Source organism: Etheostoma spectabile, chromosome 10 (genome assembly GCF_008692095.1).
Source record: "Etheostoma spectabile isolate EspeVRDwgs_2016 chromosome 10, UIUC_Espe_1.0, whole genome shotgun sequence".
NCBI classification, from domain to species: domain Eukaryota; kingdom Metazoa; phylum Chordata; class Actinopteri; order Perciformes; family Percidae; genus Etheostoma; species Etheostoma spectabile.
The window spans coordinates 7,046,424-7,071,911 of NC_045742.1; the positions used below are offsets into that span (position 1 = coordinate 7,046,424).

The window sequence follows — 25,488 nt, forward strand, 5'->3', positions numbered from 1 at the left end:
TCCTAAGCAAAAAGGATTAATACATACAAACAAGTGGCACACAAACAAGCAAGAACAGATAATGGCAAAGGCATATCATGCAGTAAAGACAATACAAAGGAGACAAGAGAAAGGAGAATAGTCGCAGAGGCCACATTGAAAGCACACAAGACATAATATGGAGACAAGCAGCAGAGATGGAACGACAGCAACAATGATTGTTACATCAAACACACATCACATCTGACAGATTGTGCGCAGTTATAGTTATTGGACAGCCATGTTTTAAGGTGTGTTGAAAAGGTGGAATATATACTGAATATATGGATATCTTTGATAGAAGTGGGCAGTAAATTCCAGTTTTGTATTGCCGTAACAGAAAATGATAACTGACCAAATGTGCTTTTCCTGAATGGAATTAAAAAATCACACCGTGTGGTGCTTCTGGTGATCTGACTGCTGTTGTTACATTGGATTATGAAAGAGTTCACCAGGAAAAGGACAAAAAGAAAAGTCAGACAAGCAAACACTTTTATCTTTTCAGTATCAGAATTGCCTGCACCATGTAATCCTACTGAGAAATCCATTTAACGTTTAGCGCATGGCACACCAATTCCATGAGATCATCCTGATGCAAAATGCAGAGACATTATTTTTGAATCTTTAACTAGACCCTGTCAGAGGCCAGCACTGTATGATTCAATAGTAGTGGTGGGCTCCACCAACAGTGTGAATATGTGGAACTGTTTGAATTGCTTCGGAGCCTGGAGTTCAGCCAGCATTTCTCGGATAGCGATGTATTTTTTTCTTGTCTTTTTTTAACGTACCAGATGATAAAACACCTGTAAAATACGGGCGAAAAGATATTAAGACATTTCCGTAATTTCCAAAATTTCTGTCATTTCTTAACGTAGTCACTTGTGATAGCTTCTTTACTTCTGTGCAGCAGTGTTAATTGCCTCTGGTAATCAGCTGACATTATGTTGTAGGCCAGGAAGGCTGGGCCGGTTAGTGTCCTGCAGCATCCCAATACCAAGGCCCATCACTGTCAGTGCAATGACATGACTGCATCTGACAACACACTAACATTGCAGAGGAACCGTATACATCAGTTCTGTCGTCCAGATGATACTACTGTAGGACTTGGTTGGGCATGGGAGCTTACAAAGATGATCAGTTTTTATGCATGTCATTTGTTTATACAGTACATTTAGGATTTTGTGAAAGAGCACAATAATGTCTGTTTGGTTTAATGGTCAGATAGTTAAATGGCATCATATTAACTGGCCTGTAGGACTTCAATGAATCCTCTCTTGATTACATTTGATCTTGTTTAGTAACAGATGGAAGCTGAGAAAAGTTTAAAATATTGAGGACATGAACGCCTTCATCACATCCAAACATGTTTGTGTTTTTGGCCTCAGGGAAGCTATCCTGTCCTACAGAATAATGGAGAAGCAGCAACATGATCCCATTGTCTCTGGGTGTCCGTATTTGTCGACATTCAATTGGCTAAAAAGAACCACTGTTTGAGATGTGATAAAAAGTTCTTACAAATGAAATTTGATAATTAATGTGAATATTCCGAATGTGTGTCAGCTAATATTGTCCACATTTTAACCTGCCTGTAGACAAAAACATAAATATGAAATATGCATTGAGAATGATTTAATATTAAAATGTGAGACTGTCCTCCCAAGAGGATAACAGAATCATTAATTTTAGCAAGCTGCTCGTTAGAGCTGTAACAAATACACATTTTGCTGTACAATTGTCTCAGAAATAATTCCAAATAACAATATAATTTTCTCTTTCAGTCAAATTAAAACATATTTATTTATTACTTTTTCAAACAAAAAGTTTTGAATGAATTGCGGGATACAGCTTTTGGTTTTATTACTGTCATGTGACCCAGATAATGTAACAACACTGCACACTGCCTACGAAGTAAACTATGCCTCTTTATTATCTTAAAACATTGTATTTTTTTTTAAACAAACATAAAATTGACAGCCATGTCCCTTGGGACCTTAGCTAATGTTAAAAATTAATTGTGGTTAAACAAAGAAATACTGATTACAGATCAAACAATCCTGCATTCCCCATAGACGACAACAGCGTAAACAACAGTTGAAGTGTAACATCGCTCCAAACTTTGGATAAACCGTTTTTAATGAATAACTATACCACCAACAATACACCCCAAAACCCTGATCTCCGATTTGTCTTCCTGCTATGTCCTAAAACAGATCCTGATAGATGGGCTTTGGCTCCAGGCATAGACCAGACCAGCATAGTTGAGGAAAAGAATCATCAAGAGAGAAACAGGAAAATGCCAAACAGCTGTTGTGTAGTGGGTTAACTGAGACTTTCACACTGATATATGAGGCTCAAAAGATACAAGAATATTCTCATTTACTGTGGTAAATGATGCTGGTGATGGATAGCAAACCAAACGTTAGCCTAAATGGGAGGCTGGTAATAGTTATAGCAGCCTCAGACTATCGTATCCACTAAATCTCAGCCTATAGATCAAACAGTTGGTAATTAATACCAGGTTGATTAATTACAGACAACACTCAGCCTAACAGTAGTGATTTAATCAGATATGTATTACTACATAAACTGTATGTGGCCATCGTGTTGGGTCATCGATCCACTGATATGGGGGAAGACTGAGGGAACATAACGATGATCAACCGTTATAATTAAGGTATCGTAAACACTAAATTCCATCGCAAATAAACTACCATATATCGCCAAACACAAAGAAGAATTTAAGTCCCCTGCAAATCGGCGTCTCTGTTATATTGGGTCGTATGGGCTGCGTTGGCGATTATAATTAAACGTTTTGACAGAGCCTTGACATCATATGCCAGGGTAATTTCAGTAAATTCAAGTAAAATACAGACTTTGCTTATCTAGTGGGAATGCAATGCACAAAACACAGATGGATAGAAACAAGTTACATTTATGTGCCAGCATTGCTGTGCTGACTTTTTTGTTTTCTTTTTTTTTGTGACCAAATGTTTTTATTTCATGATTACAAACAATTACAAATATGCTGAGACATGAGAATGTGTCACAGGACCTGCTGGGCTGAAATTTTAAAGGGAGCTGTAGTTAGGTTTTGTTTGTCAACAAATGAATCGTTTCTTTATCTTAATTAAGGTCTCAACTTCTAATAGCAAGTGCTAAAGTGCTGCAGTAAAAGCTTAATTATGAACAGTAAACCTCAGGAACACATTTCATTGTTTCATGCTTAATTTGGAGGTCAGGATTCCGGCTCACTGTTCCCACTATCCCACCATGATAACTTGTAAAATTCTTCCTTAAAGGTGTACAAAGACTTTTTGTCCCCTTGTGTCCCCCCACCCCTACCCCCCCAAGAGGGCTCTGGTATGTCTGAACGCACCATTAGAGTCTACTTTAACTGCCAATGCCATCTGTGACAAGCTGTCTGCAAACTGCTCTCTGCCCGGCAAAATCCAAGCGGCTCTGTATTCACAGTTCAAATTGGCCTGACCCTTTAACCCAAATGCACCGTAAGCATCTGAGCCCCCACTGCAACAAGAACATCCTACTCAGCAAGACATGCACACATAGTTGCGGGTTGGTACGCTAAAGTCAGTTGGTACTTTGATTTGGTATGAGATGTTAAAAACATGCATCTGAAATACTTTTTAGCTGGTCATGTTTGCAATAATGGTATGTACCCCACTTTGTCAATGTATTTTATTGCAGTACTGAATAATTAGGTTATTGGTAATGACTGAAATAGAAGAAAAAAAAACAGACACCAGCTAATCATTTTAGCACACACATTGGTATCTGCTTTTTTTGACATTATAAATGGAGAAATGATTCAGATCTGCCAAACATTATGATTGCAAATGTAAGCCCTTTTGGGGGCTCATCACAGCATCTGATGGTAATCTACACAGATGTGCCCGCAGCTGAAGAAATCTCTAATTAGGAAAATGTTTGCAACTGGCTGAAAAAGTGAGTCATGACTTAATTTCCATCTTTTCTTCTGACACTGTATTCAAACTCCAAACTTAAAGATTTGACCGTCCTACACAGAGATGTTAAAGTGCAGGGTCAGCAACACACTGGCACTCAGTATGTTGCTTAAGGACACTTCAGCAGAGCAGATGCTCGCTGTCATGGGGCCGGAGCCCCGGCCTTCCAGTTGAAGGACACCCTCTTTAATCACTTTACCACCGTGCTGTAGTGTAACAGCGCCTGCAGCATTAAACAGTCATCCACATGTGCTATGGCTGACCCCTGGGCTCATCCAATTCATTATCTAACACTGACATTTTATTCTGGCTTTTTTGGTGCAGTCAAACTGAACCCTAGAGAGTTTATGGTCATGACTGCATTCAAGGTTAAAACAAAACAACCAAATTAAAGTGAAACCCTGACAATCTTCCCCTCATCTACATGAAAGTACACCTAACCAACTAATGCAATGCTAGTAAAATCGTTTTTTTTGTTGGATAAATTAAAGAAGACCAGATTCTACAAATAGATTTAATTTTTGACGCAGTATTTCTTCACAATCAGTCGCTTTTGAAATTTCCACTTCAGCTGCAAAATGCTAAAAGGCACTGTGTGCAGTCTAGTCCACTAACTGTGATTTGCAATGCTTATAGTTTGGTTCTTGTTTAGTTTAATGGGCGATAATGATGTTAATAGGCTTTCAGAATAGATTATAAGCTAAATTATGATATGTTCTAATTTGCAGAACTTCAGTATGTGAGTGTAAACAATAATTAGTGAAATTGTTGTGGATTCTTTATTACACCTGAGTTTTATATCGGATGAGCCAGGCCGGGGTTTACTTGGAGGTCACAGACAGTTAAGCTCATTTCTTTTAGCGAGTAGTGTGAAAGGGCGAAAATCCAAGTAAGGAGGTTGGTCGGGGTGGGGGTGGGGGCGGGGGATGGATAAAACACTGGGCTTTCACCCATGAGACCGGGGATCATGTCCCGCGTGTCACGTTCCCTAAACGCAACCGTCGCGTAGACATACACGCAGATAGCTCAACATGTGTAACGATAACACGCCACTTGGTGTGTATGTTTATGCGAAGTCATTAAGTCATGTTGTAGAAAGAGAGACAAAAACATTTGAGGACAAAGGATAAGGACTAATATTAAACTAAATATACTGTTTTAGGATTTGATTATGATTATGATTTTATGATTTATCAGCATTTTACCTTAAAGACGCTCTTTCATTTTCCACATTTCTTCTTCAGAACATGAAAGACTTCAATCCAAAATATCTGCTACTTTATAATTCCAGTAAATCTCTGATGCACATCACGAAGAACTTCCGTCTCTGCTTTGTCCTTGGTTAGAAATCTTTTGAAGTGTTCTTCTTCACTTCCTTTCATGTTTGTGTCTTTCACTGAACACCAAAGTCCCTTTATGTCTCTGTGCTCCCTTTTTGATAAGTGTTAAATAACAAACATGGCCCGAGGTTGTATAACCTGAGCTCTTTCACCTATTTTATCTCACATCACACTGGTGCAGTGAGACATATGTAAACCAGCGAGATTAACCAAAACACACCGGCCGTGATAGCTGCTGATTGGTTTCCCTGGCAACTGTTGCTGCTCTTGAATTAATGCCAGACTTTCCCCAGGCCTCTGTTATCTGTAGGTGTGGTTTCTCGAGGAGGGGAAATACAGTCACTAATAAGGAAACAGTTCCAACAGGGATCTGCTGCTGCAGGACGGCGGCTGGCATCGGCCCCCAAGCCACGCTCACCCACAGACGGGGACTGATACTATTCAAACTGCAGAAGGAGCATACTGCACCTCTATTCTCAAGTGATGGCTGACTTATACCAAGATTAATTAAAAGACTTGGAAAAATGAAAGTTAAATTTAGATGCGTTGTTCTTATTAATTAGTTTAGGGAGAGTAGTGGATGAAGCATTTAAATTCCTTGTGGTGACTGATGTGGGTCCACCTACAGTCAAGTTCTCTACTGAAGTGTCCTCGAGAAACTCATTCCCTGTAAGTCAAACAGGACAGATCCAAATCTCAACTCCCAGCTTTGATGTGATATATTGGACTTTGCGTTAAGCTTGAGCCAAACCTGACGACTAGTTAAAACCTACAAAGACAGGATAAAAAAAACATTAAGATTGTTTCTATTTTTTATTTTTGATCGGTCTCTAAAAATAACATCCCCCTCGCAGAGAGAACTATATAAATAATAGTATAATCAGACCGACTGTCTACCTCCTTGTATTTTCAACTGTCATCCACACAAAATCATTTCTCTCTGAATCCTCCTGGTGCTCCTAATATTATAAGGTAAACAACCAATCAGAGCTGAGGAGTCTGTAAGTTATGTATTTAATGTCTTAAAACAGCTTATGAGCTGTACATCAGCCAGTGTATTGGCATGTAACAGTTGTGTGTTGGGGAGAGTGTGATGAAGGGAGGGAGGTGAGGCTTCCACACTGCGGCGAAAACAGCAAAAGAGAATATGTCACTGTTCATTTGCTACATGTGGGTGTCGGGGATAGGCATTTGTTGTTTTTTGCTAATAACACCTCCTACGGGCTGGGAGCCAGCTCGACGCAGAGAATGAACGTGTCGGCCGACTGCATAAAACATTCATGAGATTATAAAGACGTTCCACAATGTAAAATGTCACACAGTGATTGTGAAGAAGTGATGCTGGGGTGTTGCTAATTACCCAGCAAAATAGTTGTTTCTATGGTTACACCTCTCAGGCCGGTATTGACCACAGTTATGTAACAATATTTTCCTTTCAGCTTGAGTATGATTTATCCATCCAGGTAGTTTTGAGATTTAGAGATATTGTAGGCAGCTGATTAGTTTCATTGTCAATCTGTCGATTATTTTCTCAATTAATCGATTAGTTGTTTGGTCAATAAAATGGCAGAAAATGGTGAATCAGTGTTTTCCAAATCCCAAGATGACACCCTCAAATTACGTGTTTGGTCCACAACTCAAAGATGTTCATTTTACGCTCACAGAGAAGTGGAGAAACTAGAAAAAAAATTCACATACAAGAAACTGGAATCAGAGATTTTTTTACTTTTTTAATATAAAGAAATTGCTCAAACCGATTAATCAATCATCAAAAAAGTTGCCGATTAATTTAAGAGTTGACAACTGATCAATTAATTGATTAATCATTGGAGCTCTACAGAGGATACTGAACAATGAGCTCCATGGGATATTGTTTATGGTGCTGATTTTTTTTGTTTTTCTACCATATTAAGTGGTCTTTATCAGAATATTGAGTTTGCTCAAATGTCATTAATCTGTAGCTTAGTTTATTCTTCTTTGGCACTTAAAACCTTTATCACAAACAGTAGAGAGATGACAGGCAGCGAGGAACAGAGAGATGCAACAAAAGTCCCCGGCCTCTTTAATCAGGGAAGTTGTTGTTCATGTTCAGCCTCTTAACCCCCTAAACCACTGGATCCCTGAATAAAGTCCATTTTTTGACCTTAAAAATACTAGTTTGACTAAGTAATAACAACTCAAGCTTCATTTAAAAGTATTATTTTTAAAGTAAGTGGACCTTGAGTTGGTATCACTTTGTCAAATGAAACATATCTGGAACTAATAATAATAATAAACGTCTGTCAACTGGTTATCTGCACAAAGTAGAGGATCTGTTGTGAGACTGGTGTAATGTTATCATATATTTCAAAAGAAATGTTGCTGTTGAGTCAAAATGCCATTTTGGATAAACTGTCTTTGAAGAACAACTTACTACAAGAGGAACAGCACTTGTTAGGGAAAATAATTTTTGTCCTTTTTCCTTGAGGATTCAATGATTAAGTCCTTAAATGTCTGCTGGAGGGAGGCTAATGCTGTAGTTTACCACAGGCGGAAGTAAAGAGACACCTACATCCACCCAGCCTACACAGAGCTCCAGTCTGACATCTGCACCACCTCCAGTCACAAACCACTGGAGTGGAAACTATTCGTAGATGCTTTTCTTTAGTTGTCTTGTAGATTTTGATGTAACTCCAAGTTATGTTTCCCAACAAACGGCTCAACAGAGGGACTTCCTGTAACATGTTATAGAAATGACAAGCTCTGCAAACCAGCCTGTATTTGTCAAACCAGACCTGACAGATCACTGGATTTACCCCGCTAAATAGCCATGCATGCACTGCTGCTCAATGAGCAGATGGCCTTTTGCCTACGCCATCTAGATTCTGATTAACCTAAAATTAAAAATGAATTCCCTGGGGCTTTCTAATCAAAAGAATGACAAAACTGCAATCATGCAAAAGTGTTTGTCTGCTGAACTATTGTGTCCGAACCAACAATTTCTACATGATGTCTATTCCCTTTCATGCATCAAGTAGCGGGTGCACCCATGAATGAATTCACTCCATATCCATAGGATTAGGCCACAAGCCCCCGAGTGCTAGTGACACACTGGAAGCTGAAAGGCCAACAACATATGGCGCATGGGTTTATGGGATTACCCAATTAACAAGGTGACTCAGAAAGCTGCTAATCTGCAAAATGTTCCGACTGGGTATGGACAGACTGTGACGCATGGACGGGAGCGCATCTTTTGAGCATCCACCACCCAATTAAACACACACACCTCATGGGTGTATGGTTAAGCATTCAGCTCTAATTGTATTAGCCTAAATGTAGGGCCAAGCGCGCTGAGGCTTTCTGGGTGTCTGGGGCTCAAACAAACACTCACTCATTCACTTAGCACTCACTCACTCACTCAGGCAAAACACGGTGTGTAAACCAGCCACTAAACACGTGAGGCTGTCAGCATGAGCTTCATTCATTATAATTATCCTGACATTTTCCCAACGCAAAGTGCACCGCAGGCAGAAACACCACCTATCAAGTGCGCTGTCAGCTCTGCGCGCAAATCAAAAACGCGCGCGGCATGGATGGACGTGACGCATAAATGGGCTACTAATCCGCAAGTGGACACCTTTTTACGCAAAGAGACAGAAGACAATCCGGGTATCATCAGTTAAAACATACACCGTTGATTCACAATCACTCATGAGAACTCATTTCTTTGACCAATTCAATGTTTCCAAAAGTGACATTCCCAAACGCATTCTCTAGGAAAACCGTTTTTGCTGTTAGTCCCTGTCAAATCCCCCAGGGCTTTCATTCAGAGGACGCTTACCTTGTGGGAAAGGGTTGGGTTGCACGACATGCAGAAAAACGTGCACCATATGGAACAAGATCCCTATGGGTCCCGGTTCGTAATGGGCCAGAGTCTCGTAAACTCCCGCAGGCACATAACCGAAATCCAACTTTCCCGGGGGTGGGAGTCTCCGCGGCTCCGTCTCTTGTTGGAGTTCGCCGGACGCCAGAAACACCCACAGCAGCATGAGGATCCCGGTCTTCCACATCGTGCTAAAATCAAACCGAGACTGGTCTTTAAACTGGGGTTAGATACCCAAAGAGGGCTGTAAACTGGAAGATGACTGCCTGGATTCTTATCTTTCTATCAAAGGGGAAGGGTTGAGGGTAAAAAGTGTCCAGATGGATGGACCGGAGCTTTTTAAGTCCTGTTCCCCGCGGAGTGACTCATTCTGAGCATCGTTCCGCGCGGTCTGAGGCTCATAACGGACGCAAACCGGGCAATCTTCGCTCCCGTCTCCGGTTTTCGATGCGTTCAGTCCCACCGAGATGAGCGCGCATGTCGCTTCCACTCCAGCATCTGTGCGCACGGAGCTGTGCTGCGTCACTGGAGCGGGTGGGGGATGCGCGCCTCCGTCACTTTTATCCTGGTCCACAGGGAAGCGCTCCTCCTGCCGGGGAGTGGAGGATGCAGTTCAGAGAAAAGGAACATTTGTATTTCAATATCTGATAAAAAGGTAATTAGATACTGCTCTACTTCAGTCGCAATACCGCCCTGTAAAACTACTCTATAACAAGTAAAAGTCCTCTATTGAAATTTTTTGTTCAAGTATTATCAGAAAGGTCTATGCTTCAAAATTATCTAAGTACTCATTATTCAAACATAATGGTGTGTGTGTGTATATATATATATAAAAAAAATCATCATCATCATCATCATCTAATATATTGTATTCATCACAGAGGCATTAGCGTGAGCAGCATTTTAATGTAGTCCAATGTCTGCAGCTGTCAGATAAATAGAGGAATAAAAAGTACAACATTTCCATTTGAAATGTACTAAAGAAGTATAAAGTAGCACAGCATAATATTCCCAAATACTATCTTTAGGGTTACATTTATCTGACAGCTGTAGCTACATTATAAAACGATGCACTTCTTCTCGTGCTTTACAGTAGTTCTCTTTCCATGTCTCCTGCCAACAGGGGCTCTCTGTCTTCCTGACCCTTGGCCCCTTTTCCACCCAGAGGGCAGACACAGGATACCTGAGGTGCAGCCCAGATGCGAGATTGGTGGAGCAGCGATCAGGTGGGTTTTGTTTCTGTCTCTTTGCATAATAACATCCTTGTCCTCTCTGCGGAACGCATGGGGCCCCCGGCTCCTGGACACAAGAGGGACGCCTGTTTGGAACCGTTTGATCAGTGATTCTGAGCACCTTTCTTCACTGATCACACACACTCATTAGACCCGCAGGGTCTTTTAGCTGGGCAGACATTTAAGTCAGACACTGAAGGAGGAAATTATGTGATTTGCTGTGGACTATACACTTTATAATACAGCCCATGAGTTGCAGTGTAATTTTGTTGTATGAATCAGGTACCAATAAAGACATGACTATGGGGAACAAGGGAGAAACATTTTGGCATTTTGCAGGAAATGAGGAATAAATTATTCTTTAGGTATTTTTTGTAAATACTGGTTACTTACGAGGAACAGTACTAGAACACAAAAGAGCGGTTTTAGATATATGTGTTAACAAAAACTGATCTTCTGCAGAACCTATCAAGTAATTATGTACAGCTATGCTACCAAAACTGTGGTGGGTTCAGTAAGCTGTTTCCCAGTACACCACCCCAAATGAACCCAGTATTTAAATGATAACAAATATAGTATGATTTAGTTCTCCTTTCCTTTAAAATGGCCAAATGGTGCTTCCTAGTCTTGTTTCTTTGTACCTACATTTACCTGCACCTTATTAATACAAAACAATCACACTGTAAATTGTGGGCTGAGTTTTTGTTTTAAGGACTTCCTCTGTATTTGAACAAAAAAAACCTTGATACATAATAAAATACATTTAAAAGTACAGATTTTCTTGCATTGCACAGCGCTCTCAAGGAATAATCTCCGAGATTAGGCTACGTTATGTTCTGCCAGCTCACAGCCATTTAATACAATAGCAGCAAAAGATTCCCCCCCCCCCCCGTTCTAAAGTGTGGCGTGTGGCGTCTGCTCATGTGCACGTTACCTTCCCCCCAACACAGACACACATGTATACAGATATGTCTTGCTTTATAATATAAATAGCCTGCTTATAAGTGGCATTATGCTCTGTCTGCACTTGTTGTCTTGTTGTGCTTTGAATGTGTGGGATTCTGAAAATTGTCGTTTCTTTATTCAAAGTCAACGGCAGTCCAAAGTAGTGCTACTTTGCACATTTTTGTGGGTCTGAGGTGTATGGGTGTATGTTACATTTTAGCTTCCCAGGGTGAGAGGGTGAGTGGCCAGCAGCTAGAGTGGCAAAAGCAAATATATGCTTATTTATCTAAATATTTATCGATATCTTTTTCTAATCCAACAAAGTCCACTTGGCACGCACTTACTCATGCCCATAGCAAGACACCTATCAAGTTTGAAATCCACATTGTGCATATCTCAACAGATCAAGAGATATGCGCATCAGCACCACACACACACACACCCCACACACACCACACACACAACACACACACACACACCACACCCAACACACACACCACACACACACACACACACACACACACACACACACACACACACACACACACAGACAGAGAGACCTTCCTGTAATTTATAGATACATGTTTCTTTTTTGTGGCATTGATTTGTTTTCTTTTGGAAGTGAGATCCCTTTAAGCTCTGTGTCCGAATGTAGGTCGACCATCCTATCATCTTCAAAGTTTGTCTCGACTCTCTTCCAAGTACTACTACTACTGTTCTGTTTTAAGACAACTTCCTGTTAGCTGAGCTAAAGCTTGTCTCAGTCGTTAGCAGTTATAAAGAGATTAGCCCTTTAAGAATGTCAGCCGCAGATTTACTCTGACCTCAACAGATACTGATGGGCTTGGTCTCGGGACACAAGCTCATCGATGGTGTAAACACTGATTTTTTTGTTAAGTGCATTAGAAAAGGATTGACAGTCTGGGCAGACTAGGGAATGGCTATTGAACTACTCACATCAAGCATGTATATAACTGTAAAGATGTAAAAAAAAATCCTTCAAAAAGCCGGTCTTTTGCTTTTTTCAGTCAAGAGGACTCCTGTTCCTGAAACTTAGATTTTGAACATGTGTGTGAGGCGCAGCCTTACCGGCTGACGTATTTCAAGATGTCACATGACCCTGGAGAGTCTACCCAAGTTCATGCAAGTGCAAATATTAAATTTCAAGCCAATAGGAATACATGAAATTGATGTTAGTGGTCAATAGTCATAAAAATTTGTGAATGACAATACAGATTTTGATAATGAACTAAAAAAGTTACACACTGGACCTTTAAATGGCTTAGCCCCAGCCTATTTGTCCGAGATTTGACCCTTCGCGAGCACAACCGGTCATTACGGTCATCCAATCAACTTATTTTAGAAGTCCCAAGGTCAAGGTACAAACTGGGGGAGGGGGGGGGGGGATAAGTGCACTTTTGCAGTTGCTGCCCCAAGACTTTGGAATAAGTTACCCCTGGCATTTGCACTCTTACAGGCGTCACTCTTTTTAAATCCAAAACCAAAACTTATTTATTTGAAATGGCTTTTACAGGGTTTCTGTAGGATCACCAAGTAAAGACTTTTTAAGACCATTACAAATTAAATTTGAGACTTATAATCACAACATAAAAAAACCCCCAAAACTTCAATGTCAGAGTCCAGAAACATCGCTAACCTTGCACTTCACCCTAGTTAAAAGATAAAATGTGTTCCGAAAGAGACTCACGCAGCCTTGCACATAGCTGTAATATAGTTGTAATACAGCGAATTATATTTGGAGTACAGAATAAGAACTACAACAACACAGAATAAAAACAACACATTGTGAAGCGCTGCAGTAGCATTTCAATGAGAAAAAGTAGACCTGTTTAAAAATTATTTAAGACCTAGAACTAAGGTCAACAATTTTGATTTTAAGATGTTAGACTTTTTAAGACCCCACAATAACCCTGTTTTAATACATAGTAGCGCTTTGACATTTTCCCTTTCGTTCTCCTGTTTCTGTGCAACCTTTTCTGATTTTACTGTACGGTTTGTTCTTAGTCGTTGTTGTAATGCACTTTGGATTCGTATTGGTTGCTATAAAGTGCAATATAAATAAATGTTGTTAGATTGATTAAAATAACACATTGAAGAAACAAACTTTTATTATCCATTTTCATACAATAAAGAGGTAGGAATAAAATAAGGAACCAAAGTGATGAAACAAAGCAGGAAGTGTACTGGGCCCACGCAGCTCGCATAGAACACTTTTGTCCCGTCTCCATTAGCTCGGTTGAGCCCAGCTGGGTCCAGTTGTGGTTCGGTCAGGTTCAGATTGATCTTCTCCAGATTGGAACCACTGAGACACTGACTCTGAGCCAGACCACAACAAGACTGAGCTCAGAACAGTGGAGACGAGACAGTTCCCAAAACCACATGAAGGAACTGTGGAGAGTCACATTTCATGCGCATAAAATATCATATCACAACTGGCAGCTCCAAAAAATAGAACTCTCTTCCCTATTACAATGGCAATGGACAATATAAACAACCTTTTTTCTTCCAAACCAAATTAAACAACACGATATGTGTTATCTATATTTTTACATCATGACAGCTTCTTCCAAAGCTCCTTTAAATATATTACTGTCATGTGTTACATTGTGTTATTAACAGGACAGAGAAGTAAACAAATTAGGAGTGAAGAAATTTTAAGTCAAAGAAAACTGATTTTTGTCGTAGTTTATTTAAAATTTACCAGCATTTAGTTTGATTTGAACCTCAAAAATTATATCTTGTACAAATAATGTATTTGTCTGTATAATTCAGCTAGAACTACACAGCATGCTGAACAAAACTGTTGCTGTAGAAGAACTCAGATGGCATGGCACATAGTACAAAGTGCTACATAACGTACTATTATTCATGGATTTGAACGACTTTGGATTAGAAACAAAAGTCACTGAGTTCTGACATAAATTAAATATTTGGCATAGCTGCTGAAACCTTATGGCCTGACATTGAATTGTAAAACTGATATTACCGTATATTTTGCAGTCAATTACATCCATGGGTGACAAATGAAAGCTTGATGATACAACTGTTATGTTATTGTTATATGTTGTAATTAAAGATTATTCATTGCAATAAAAGAACATGTTCAATCTTAGCAGTCAAAGGTAAACAAATTGGAAAACACACATGCAAAAAAGGCATTTTGTTGTGGAAATATTGCTTCTGTTTTCTAATATGTAAACATTAGATTAGATTACTTGAGTCGAATGAGAAACATGACCCGTCATATTTAAGACAATATGGTCCATCAGTGCAAACATTCTCAAGACTAAAACAATTGAAAACTTTAATATCATATTTAGAATAAAATGACACTGGTTACTTGGTGAAGGATGCGTGATGTAATAATTATCCCTGGGGGCAAAGTGATGACACTTTTCTAAAGATTAGATGAGTTCACATTATGATTTGTTGTTTAATATACTGTATTTAAAGCATTTGAAAAATGTTCCCTTAGCAAGAAGAAAATTAAGATTATCTTCAGCGTTATTAATAACCAACAGTTTTATTTTTTCATAGTTTTAAATAGACCTCTGAAACACGTTTGGACCCGTAAGCGGCTGGTAGAAGCAGCAGATTTATTTTAACCTGCGTCCCTTAGGCTGGCGGCGTGTGCTAGTGCCGTACTCTGACTGCTTCCTGTAATGACAGGTCCTATCTGTTGGCCGTGTCAACAACGTGCTCTACTTTAGGCTCTAATTAGTTCTGGACTGAGCAGCATTGACTCTAATTTTTATAAATGTTGCATTTCCCAACCTTTTTGACTTGTGACCCCTAAAACAAACCATTGTCCATTGTGACCCCTTGATAAATACAATGTCCAGTATTTCATTTGAGTTTTAGAACCCCCAAAAGATGAAAATGATGCAGTAATTCCCAAGAAGTTCTGAATTTTCTGTGTGAGCCATACAGGTTTTTTTCTACTTTCCTGGACCTTGTGACTCACTAGATTTATCTTATGATAACTTGTGCAGGTCATTTACATTGGGAACGACTGGCTTCAAGTCTATTAATATTAATATTATTATAAGAACGTCTAAGATGCCTTTCCAGTTGTTTGCTAGTTATAAATATAAATATATAAGGCTACTTTTTTCTTGGAAATTGTGTTGAAATGTTGGATTGCATCTGATGTTGAAACATCTGACAACAACAAAAACTTTGACCTGTTTTAATCAGGTAAGAGAGGAAACACTTGAAGCAATAAAGATTCAGGTATTACATTTAACGTAAGAGTTTGGAAGTATGTTGTTGTTTTTTTGGCTAATGAGTAAACTGAGAAGTTTCTCTCTTTCTGGTCCCAGTGCTGCTCAGACAGGAAGTGCTTGTGTGCTCTCACATACTCTGCTTCTCACACTCTCTCACACACACACACACTCTCTCTCTCTCTCTCTCTCTCTCTCTCTCTCACACACACACACACACACACACACACACACACACACACACACACTAACATGACAGTTCAGACTACTGAGCTGCCACACTCGCACTCTCTCTTCAGCTGTTTATCAGCCAGCTGAAGTTTTCTTTGCCAAACTTCTCGACTTCAGGCTTCAGCAACGGCAGGATCGTCTATGTTCACAATAACTTGCTGTATTGCCACTGACTTTAATAAATACTCAGCTTTCTGCTGCTGTTGGCCAAGAGAGCTGGGCTGAAGGGCCGTTTGCTCTCCGTCTTTCCTGAGTGGTTAATCGCTACATCAGCGGCTGCCGCTGGTCAGTCGATGCGGTTACCACAGATTGTGAAACGGTCGATCTCCAGCAGGTCTTTTTTGGGAGTCCTGTGCTGCAGTTCAGAAGCTTCTTGTGCCTCACACTCCTCTTCTTTGGAGAGTGAAGGTGCAGGCTGTTTAGGTTCAGGCGGTGGAGTTGGAGAGCGGCTAGCTAGCGCAGCAGGAGACGGATCAGTGGGCAGGGGAGGAAATAAGTCACTCCTGGGAGTTGGCTGGGTGGTCACAGAGGAGGAGGAACATGGTGGTGGGCTGCAGGGTGTGACAGGGTTCTGCTCCATCTTAGATTCACCTGTAAAGAAGAGTGGGCAAATATTGACAAATGAAATATAATAAGGGTAAGTTCTTTTTAGAGTGGTCAACTTGTAACTGGTCAGTGTGGCTGTGGACTCACAGCACAAGCAACTGTTTCAGTTCTCGCCTGTGCCAACAAAGACATACTGACATACTGTACTGTGACTTTTTATGATATACAATACTATTATCTTTTTATGACATACTTTACTATTACTTTTTTTACAACAGTCTATACCATGACTTTTTTACAACATACTTTTTTTTTGACATACGACATTTTGCAACTTTTTTTTGTTTACTATGTACTATGACATTTTTGTGACAATTTTACGACATACTATACTATGAATCTTTTAATGACTGTTTGACATACAGTATAATATTTTTTTTGTAACACATTTTTATGACATACTATGGCTTTTTGTGAATTTATTATGACTTATTTGACTTTTTTGATTTAGTATACATTTTGATTTATTTTTTTTACTTTTTCTGACATACTACACTGATTTTTTTCAACCTTTTTTTCAACATACTATATTATGACATTTTTTAAAAACTTTTTTTAATACAATGACTTTTTATGACTTGCTTTGGCATACAATACTATTACTTTTTATGATTTTCTTGTATGGCATACTGTACTGTGACTTTTTATGTCATACAATATGATTTTATGACATACTATACTGTGATTCTTTTAGGACTTTAATGGCATACTATACTAAAACCTTTTTATATCATTCAATACTATGACTTTTAATGGCATACTATAATGTGAATTTTTTCGACATATGACCTGTTTTTAAATTCTTTCGACTTAAAATACTATGACTAATTTGACTTCTTTTGATTTACTATACAATAACTTTTTAAACATGCAATACGGTGACTTTTTCGGCATACTATATTGTGACTCTTTTGGGACTTTTTTCCCCACATACTATACAATAACCTTTTATGACTTGCTTTAGTAGTATAGTATGTTGAAAAAAGTCAAAAAAAAGTAATGGTATAGTATGTTGTAAAAAGTCACAGTATAGTATGTTGAAAAAAGTCAGTAAAACATGTCAAAAAGTCTTAGCATAGATTGTCAAAAAAAGTCACAGTATAGTATATAGAAAAAAGTCACAGTATAGTATATAGAAAAAAAGTCACAAAAAAATTAATTGTATAGTATGTAGAAAAAAGTCACTTTATAATAGTAAAAAAAGTCATAGCATGTTATTTCGAAAAAAGTTACCAACAATCATAGTATAGTATATTGAAAAAGTTACAATTAAGTAATAGTATGGTATGTGGAAAATACTCACAAAAAAGTCATAGTATGGTATGTCAAAAAAAGTCACAAAAAAATATCTATAATCTTATAGTATAATTCACAAAAAAGTCATAGATTAGTATGTCGTAAGAAGTCATGTCATGTCAAAAAAGTTACCAACGATCATAGTAAAGTATATTGAAAAAGTTACAAATAACTTTTTACTTTTCTTTTTACTTTTTACAACATACTATATTATGACTTTTTTTGGAGTATTTTCCACATACTATACTATTACTTATTTGTAACTTTTTTAAACATACTATACTATGACCGTTGGTAACTTTTTCAACATACTATACTATGACTTTTTTCGAAATACGATACTATGACTATTTTTGACATACTGTACTATGACTTTTATTGACAAATACTATGACTTTTTTTTTTTTTTACCTTTTCTGACATACTATACTGTGACTTTTTTGGACATACTAAACTATGACTTTTGAAAGCCATACTATACTATCATTTTTTGGACATACTATAGCATGACTCTTTTGGACTTTTTATGACATACCATACGATTATTTTTTTGGGAGTATTTTCCACATACTATACTATTACTTATTTGTAACTTTTTCAATATACTATACTGTGATCGTTGGTAACTTTTTTCGACATAATATGCTATGACTTATTTGATTTTTTTAAATGTATTATACAGTGACTTTTTTCTACATACTATACTATTTTTTGTGACTTTCACAACATACTATACGATACATTTTTCTGTGACTTTTTTCTACATACTATTCTAAGACTTTTTTTGACAGTCTATGCTAAGACTTTTTGACATGTTTTACTGACTTTTTTCAACATACTATATCATATGACTTTTTACGACATACTATACCATTAGTTTTTTGTGACTTTTTTTCAACATACTATACTATGACTTTTTACGACATACGATACTATGACTATTTTCAACATACTGTACAATGACTTTTATTGACAAATACTATGACTTTCTTTTTTTGTTTACCTTTTGTGACATACTATACCATGACTCTTTTGGACTTTTTATGATATACCATAAGATTACTTTTTTTGACTTTTTTCAACATACAATACTATGACTTTTTCGACATACTATACCATGACTTTTTTGTGATTTTTTTCGACATAGTATAGCATGAATTTTTTATGACTTTTTATGACATACTATACTATGACAGAAAGAAGGACGCCCCCCCCCCCCCCCCCCCCATCTCCATCAATGGGACTATGGTGGAAACAATCAGCAGTTTATGGGTCCTTGGTGTTCATATCAGCAAGGACCTGACCTGGACTCATCTTCCTCCACAGGCTGAGGACGTTCAACGTGGACTCTTTCTCACTTCTACAAGTGCATTATTGAGATGATTCTAACCAGTTGCATCACCATCTACAGAGGGTTGTGAAAACTCCTCAGCTTATCGCCAGGACGGAGCTGCCATCCATGGAGGACCCAGCGGTGTAGGCAGAAGGATCCCAGTATAGCAGCATCCGGTCCTACACCATCAGGCCAAGGGACAGCTTCATACTGCTGCCCTTAAGACTTTGTAATCCTGAGCTCATCACTTTGACATTATCATTCTACCTTTATATGATGGACTCCTCTCACCACTTTTACAGGCTGTTAAAATTAAAATTCCCTGTTTTGTCTTGCATGATTTTCTTGTTTATTGGATATGACAATAAAGAACTTAAATCTTTGTGTTGTCATTTCTTTGTTTAGCATTTCAGTAGTGATGCCATTTTCCAAATGTACCTGAATATTGTAGCTGTTCTATTTAGTCATATATAATCTTACTATGTCATAAAAACATTCATAAAAATAGTATACTTGGCCATAAAAATGTCATATGAAGTTATGAGTTATAAATATGTCTTCATATGAGACTACAGTATGCCATAAAACGTCATAAAAAAGTAGTTGTATAGTGTGTCATTAAAAAGTCATAGTGTAGTATGTCATGAAAAGTCATAGTATTATAGGTCATGAAAAGTCATAGTATTATAGGTCATGAAAAGTCAAAGTATTATAGGTCATAAAAAGTAATAAGTCATGGTATGGTATGTCAAAATATGTCACAAAACGTAATAGCATATTATGTCATAAAATGTTATATTGTATGTCATAATAACTCATTATAGTATGCCACAAAAAAATCATAGTATGTTGTAACAATGTTTCACAAAATCACAGTATGCCATAAAAAGTCATAGTATTGTATGTTAAATAAGTCACTGTATACTTTATTATGTTATAAAAAGTAATAGTATTGTATGTCATAAAAATTCATAGTTTTATGCCAAAAAAATCACCATATACTTTATTATGTTAGAAAAAGTAATAGTATTGTATGTTATAAAAAAGTCATAGTATAGTAAACCATTAAAATAGTCACAAAAGTCATAGTACGTCATAAAAGTTTCACGGAAAAGTTATAGTATGTCATTAAAAGCCACAAAAAGTTATAGTAATAGTATGTTATAAAAAGGTCAGTGTAGTAAGCCAAAAAAAAGTAAAAAAAAGCCATAGTATAGTATGTCAGAAATTTTACAAAAAGTCATAGTACTATGTTGTAAATAAAGTAGTTTCATATAGATTCATATATAGTATGTCGTAAAATTGTCCCAAAAAAGTTATAGTATGTCATAAAAAATTCAAAAAAAGTCTGGTATAGTATGTCATAAAAAGTTGCAGAAAATTGTCTAGAATGTAAAAAACGTAATAGTATTGTTTGTTGTCACACAAAGGTTATAGTATGTTTTAAAAAAAGTCAAAGTATATTAAAGCAATGTCACAGAAATCAGTGTCATAAAAATGTGTCACAAAAAAAGTCATAATATAGTACTGTATGTCAAAAAAAAGTCATTCAAAGATTCATAGTATACTAAGTCGTAAAATTGTTACAAAAAAGTCATAGTATAGGACTGTGTGTCATAAAAACGTCATTAAAATAGTCATAGTATAGTATGTCAAAAGGTTTTTATAAAAACAATAGTACGTCGTACAGTATGTCATAAAAAAGTCTGTGAGCAACACAGATTCACGAACTATAAGCTTTAGGAAATCAAAGGTAAATAATTTAAGAAGTTGCAGTATGGGAGAGGGTGATGAGCTGTCTACAAACAGCAATCCTCAGCCTGTAACAGAAGAAGTGAAGGTGTTCTGGCTCGAATGACGGGAAGTGATTCAAGCTGCCGACGTACACCCACCTGGCTGCTTAGTTTCAAAGTAGCACAGAGCAAGAATAATGAAATGTAGCCAGGAAAGAAAGAAAACAGCACATTTGGTTCTTAACACAACTCCACTGCATTATGTCAAGAGAAAAACTGCAAATCCTTTTTCATATTGAGCACAGAGAATGAACTACATTAGAAAAATCAACCAAACAGAATAATTCATTATATTAGAGAGAATTAAGCAAAGAAGCATTGGATATTAACAAGGCCATGCACAGAGAAAACCAGCTCAGTCATAGGCTATCTGGTTACAACAAACTTCCAATTCTTACTGTAGACCAAATTGAACACTTAGCACTACAGAAATACAGCGGCCCACTGATCATATAGAGTGTTTGAGTAAGGCATTAAAAAGAATTTCTTATATGATTGAGGCCATGAACACAGACATTGTAGGCCAACTGAATATTAGAAAACGTCTGGTATTTGGTATTATAGCATATTCCATGTGACAATAACATTCTTTGTCTTTTGCTTCACCATGCTAACAACATCGCAAAACAGGCCAAACTAGCTGAAACCAACAGAAACTGGAACGCAAGATTTCTATTGGGATGCCATGAAGCGTCTCTGAGCCTGCATCATTTGTCTTCAGCTAACTCACTCTGTAGAGTGTGTGCCCTATGGAGGCTGAGTCATTGGCACTGGCCCACTATCTAATAAAAAAGCCCCCAAAATAATCTTTAAAATCAGCAACTGTCAGTTTTGTAGACTAGGGCCATACTTTTGGAACTGTTTTTGTTCAGTCGCCCCTCAGAGCTCTGATGAACTCACTGTACACTACCTGTCAAGCATCAAACAAGGATGTAAATCGCTAAAAATATGGTGCCAAATAAAGGCTAATATATATTGCTGGAAGTATGAATAGGCAACTTTTCACCATATGATGTGATGAAATTCATAAATGCAGGTTTGTCAATAATGAATTTTGTTTGTTTAATTTAATTTAATTAGTTTTTCTTTTAATTACACCTCTTTCTGACTGGGTTTGATTATTAACATGTGGAAATAAACTTGTATAAAGTGCATAAGGGTGCACATTACTAAAGGTTTGAAAGAAATGTTATGTTTGAGTCACCTGCTGCAGAAATTTCTCAGTTCTCAACTTATAAGATTTTTGAGCTTTAAGTGTGGACTAGTGTGTAGTTTCTGTCGCCCCCCTGAGGAATTGTAAGTAATGACAACAAAACTGTTAACGCGTCCACACAAGCCTTCCATGACCGCTCATGACCACTGCCCCCCCCTCCACGCAGTAGCCAAGGAGGACACGGAGGATAAAAAAACACAACATGATGGACTTTTGAGATGAGGTAATTATCTTCAATCGAGTTTCTGCGGGGGAAAGTCACCGGACGCCACAATGTCTCTCTTTCTCTTTTTCTTTGAAGTTTATTTTGAACATGTAAAAGAAAAATAAATATGACATGGATACATAATAACAAAACATGTTCAAATTCTTCTGAGAGAGTTGTGTGGAGCTGATTGTCTTTGTAGCAACTCATTTGGAACTGGCTTCAATGTAATGGACGTTGATTATTCTCAAAAAGTTACGCACTAAAGCTTTAATAAAAGTCAACTACTATCTGGGGCTTGAAACGGCTTATGTGAAACCGCTCATTACCCATTTCTGCCCTCTGGACAAAAGCATGCACTATAGACAGATGGCATATCTAATGTTATGTGAATACAGATCATTGTAAAGACAAAGACACGCTGATGATAATTGTGCAGTGAATCTACTGAAGCAGCAGGTAAAGCTGGAGGCACAGACCAACAGAAGTAGCTTAATGTTAGAAAAGTGAGTATGTGCTGTATGGAAGCTGGTTCACATCCCAGCAGCGGGAAGCAGAAAGAGCCTTGGATTAATTTCCCACAACCTCAAAGCAGTTATTATTATTCTCTATATGTTGGAGCATGCCGCCTTAAGCCTTGTAGCAGCTGCTTTTTGAAAGACCAGATTCACTTGAAACACAAGCGCTGGTAAGAGCTTTGATGTTTGATATAACATGATGCACCATCAGGATCTTTTTCATTTTAAAGCTCCTGGCTCAGAGCAGCAGGCAGGTCTGTGGCATAAATATCTGGAGGGATTTGGCTGTGAATGTCAGGGAGATACTGCCACCTCCAAATCTGTGTTTCTGATTGTGTGTGTGTGTGTGTGTGTGTGTGTGTGTGTGTGTGTGTGTGTGTGTGTCTCTGTCTGTCTGTCTGAGGTACTGGGCCTGTTTAACTGTTTGTCAAGATATTGACATGAATGTTAATGAGGACATTCATAAGTATATTTGAATGTCTGAATGAGGGTTTGTTAAGTTGTCTACAATTGCTTTCATTATTGATGAAAATGCATAACTTTCTTGATAAATATTATTAGGAAAATCAGAAGTAGTTTGTAGTTTACCTGAAGGTGTGGGACAACTGGCCTGGTCAGCTTTGTTGGGGGTTTTCCTTGAGGAGGATGGAGCGGTGGATGGCCTCTCAAACAGTTTGTCCTCCATGTTGGCCCTTTTGACGTAAACACACGACTTCCCCAGCAGCACAATACTGTTCAACACTTTAAGTGTAACCAGCCTAAACAGGGAGAAGACTACTAATTAAAGAGGTGCATTTCTAACTGCACAAAGCATTAGGCAGATCAAGCAATCGCACAGTGAATTAAAAACTCTTTGCAATACTTCAAAAAATACTTTTTTGTTTTAACAGTCTTCTATAGTTAAAAATAACGTTGGATGATGTCCAATACAGTAATTGTAGATTTGATTAAAGAATATATCAAAATAATGAGGAATGTGATTGAACTGCGTATTCCATCTTTCTTGATGTTATTCATTGTTGGGATGTAGCTGAGTTATCACAGTTGGGTCTTGAGCTTCAGCTATAATGAATCTCTTCAACCATCTGGTTTCGCTCGCCACTGTTCACATTGAACCACTGACTACAGCATGTTGATGTGTACCATCCTTCTGTGTTTTTGGGCTTTGCTTCCATGCCCAACATCTGACTGTGATATGAGAAAGACAGACATATTTGGGTCTGTGGACCACTGCTCGCTGTGACAGGGTGTTTCGGACTGAGAGCGTGTCAGCATGGCTGAGTCTTTGCCAAAGCACAACGGTCTGTGAGAGCTAGAGTTATTTTTAAATCAGGGGGTTGGGAAGGCCAGAGATGGCACTAGAGATGACAACATTGTATTCTTCACCCTGAGGGAAACTCTCCAATGGTACGAGCCCAATGGGATCCGGCAAATGATAGTGAGCGAGGCAATCAGCAGCTCAGCACAGCTGAGAGAGAATGTGAGGGCACAGTGTAAAGACTTATGTAACTGTATGTGTCTCTGAATCTCAGTGTGTGTTTAGGACAGTGCCTGCATGTGTTAGTGTGACTCTGCAAGCATGTCTGTATACAGCACATGAAAGTCTCTGTGCATATTAAACACACAATAGTGAACATTTACATATCCAATGATATATGACTAAATGTTTCCAGTGTTAAGTTAAAAAAAAGAGATAAAGATGTTGACCTCAATTACAAGGGTACTTCAATAAGAAGAGGAATGACAACATATGTGCATTAAAGATGCTCTAAGCAATGTCACCCGTGTTTTAGGCTAGAACATTTGTCGTCATATACAGCTAACATCTACTATTGGCGAGCTACCTGTCCCCAGTACACACTGTAAAAAAACGCAGTCTCTGTAGACAGCCCAGGGTCTACAAACGCCAACAAAAACAAACTGTGCCCACCTGCACCACAAAGCATACACAAACCATAGACACTTAAAGAAATGGACCAACAGATCCCGTTGTTCTGGACGGAGACCAGTAAAGAAAAATAGAAGCACTTTTCTGGTAATGGCTAGGCGTTAGTGCACAGCCTCCAACTGAGCTTGACAACGTAGTTGTGACGTGGACAACGTGTCTTTAAGTTGTAAGTCTTCTGGTTGCTGTGCCAAGAGAAATCTCAATCATTTCCAATCAACAGAGACAAAGAGCGTAGGTATATGTTAGGAGATAACATAGACACAGGCTAATTACTGCTAACTAACATGCTAGTAATTAAACCTAAACAGCTGATGTAAGTTGAAACTGTCTACGAGCTTCTCCTGGCAATACGGTGATTTTTTGATCATGCGACAGCAAGTCGCGTGGTTATGACACAATTGTGAGCCTATTTTTACGTCTGCTACGAAGCCACAACGTGAGCTACAAGGTAATGGATTCTTTTGTACATTGTTGTGTTTCTTTAGAAATAAACAATGGACAAATTTAGACTTGAAACGCTTCAGATGTAAAGTTTTTCGCTGTCAAAATGAATGGCAGTCAATGGGATGCTAACTGCAGGTGATGTCTTCGTAGCATTAAGTAGCACCATAGGGGCTACGCTTAGAGAGGAGAGGCTTACCCCCTTGAAACAAACAGTGTTCCAGCTTTCCAGCCAATAACCGACAAGAAGGATTTGGGGGTGGGGGTTGGGGGGGTTAGT

The 25,488-nt window shown here is 38.1% G+C and overlaps 2 protein-coding genes and 1 long non-coding RNA gene across 39 annotated transcripts in view; 1 reads left to right on the plus strand and 2 right to left on the minus strand.

Moving 5' to 3' along the window:
- The window catches only part of prom1a (prominin 1a), a 76,547-nt gene extending 66,809 nt beyond the window's left edge, over positions 1 to 9,738 (minus strand). For 29 of the 35 annotated variants that reach the window (XR_004333713.1, XR_004333710.1, XR_004333712.1 and 26 more), the window contains exon 1: positions 9,162 to 9,738. Coding sequence is in view for 28 of the 35 variants with exons in the window: in XM_032527348.1 (XP_032383239.1) it covers positions 9,162 to 9,390 (229 nt within the window). In the remaining 7 variants the exon portion in view is untranslated. The remainder of the gene's footprint in view (positions 1 to 9,161) is intronic. The other 6 variants (XM_032527355.1, XM_032527354.1, XM_032527353.1 and 3 more) reach the window with 1 other exon arrangement.
- Positions 1 to 19,432, plus strand: part of LOC116696414 (uncharacterized) — a 71,134-nt gene extending 51,702 nt beyond the window's left edge. Inside the window, exons 4-5 of the long non-coding RNA XR_004333717.1 lie at positions 10,327 to 10,429; positions 19,084 to 19,432. This is a non-coding gene — a long non-coding RNA (uncharacterized LOC116696414). The remainder of the gene's footprint in view (positions 1 to 10,326; positions 10,430 to 19,083) is intronic.
- The window catches only part of tapt1a (transmembrane anterior posterior transformation 1a), a 24,799-nt gene continuing 14,899 nt past the window's right edge, over positions 15,589 to 25,488 (minus strand). For all 3 annotated transcript variants that reach the window (XM_032527363.1, XM_032527362.1, XM_032527364.1), the window contains 2 exons: positions 23,408 to 23,577; positions 15,589 to 16,446 (listed from right to left, as the gene is read on the minus strand). In XM_032527363.1, the coding sequence (XP_032383254.1) occupies positions 16,142 to 16,446; positions 23,408 to 23,577 (475 nt within the window). In that variant the 3' untranslated portion in view covers positions 15,589 to 16,141. The remainder of the gene's footprint in view (positions 16,447 to 23,407; positions 23,578 to 25,488) is intronic.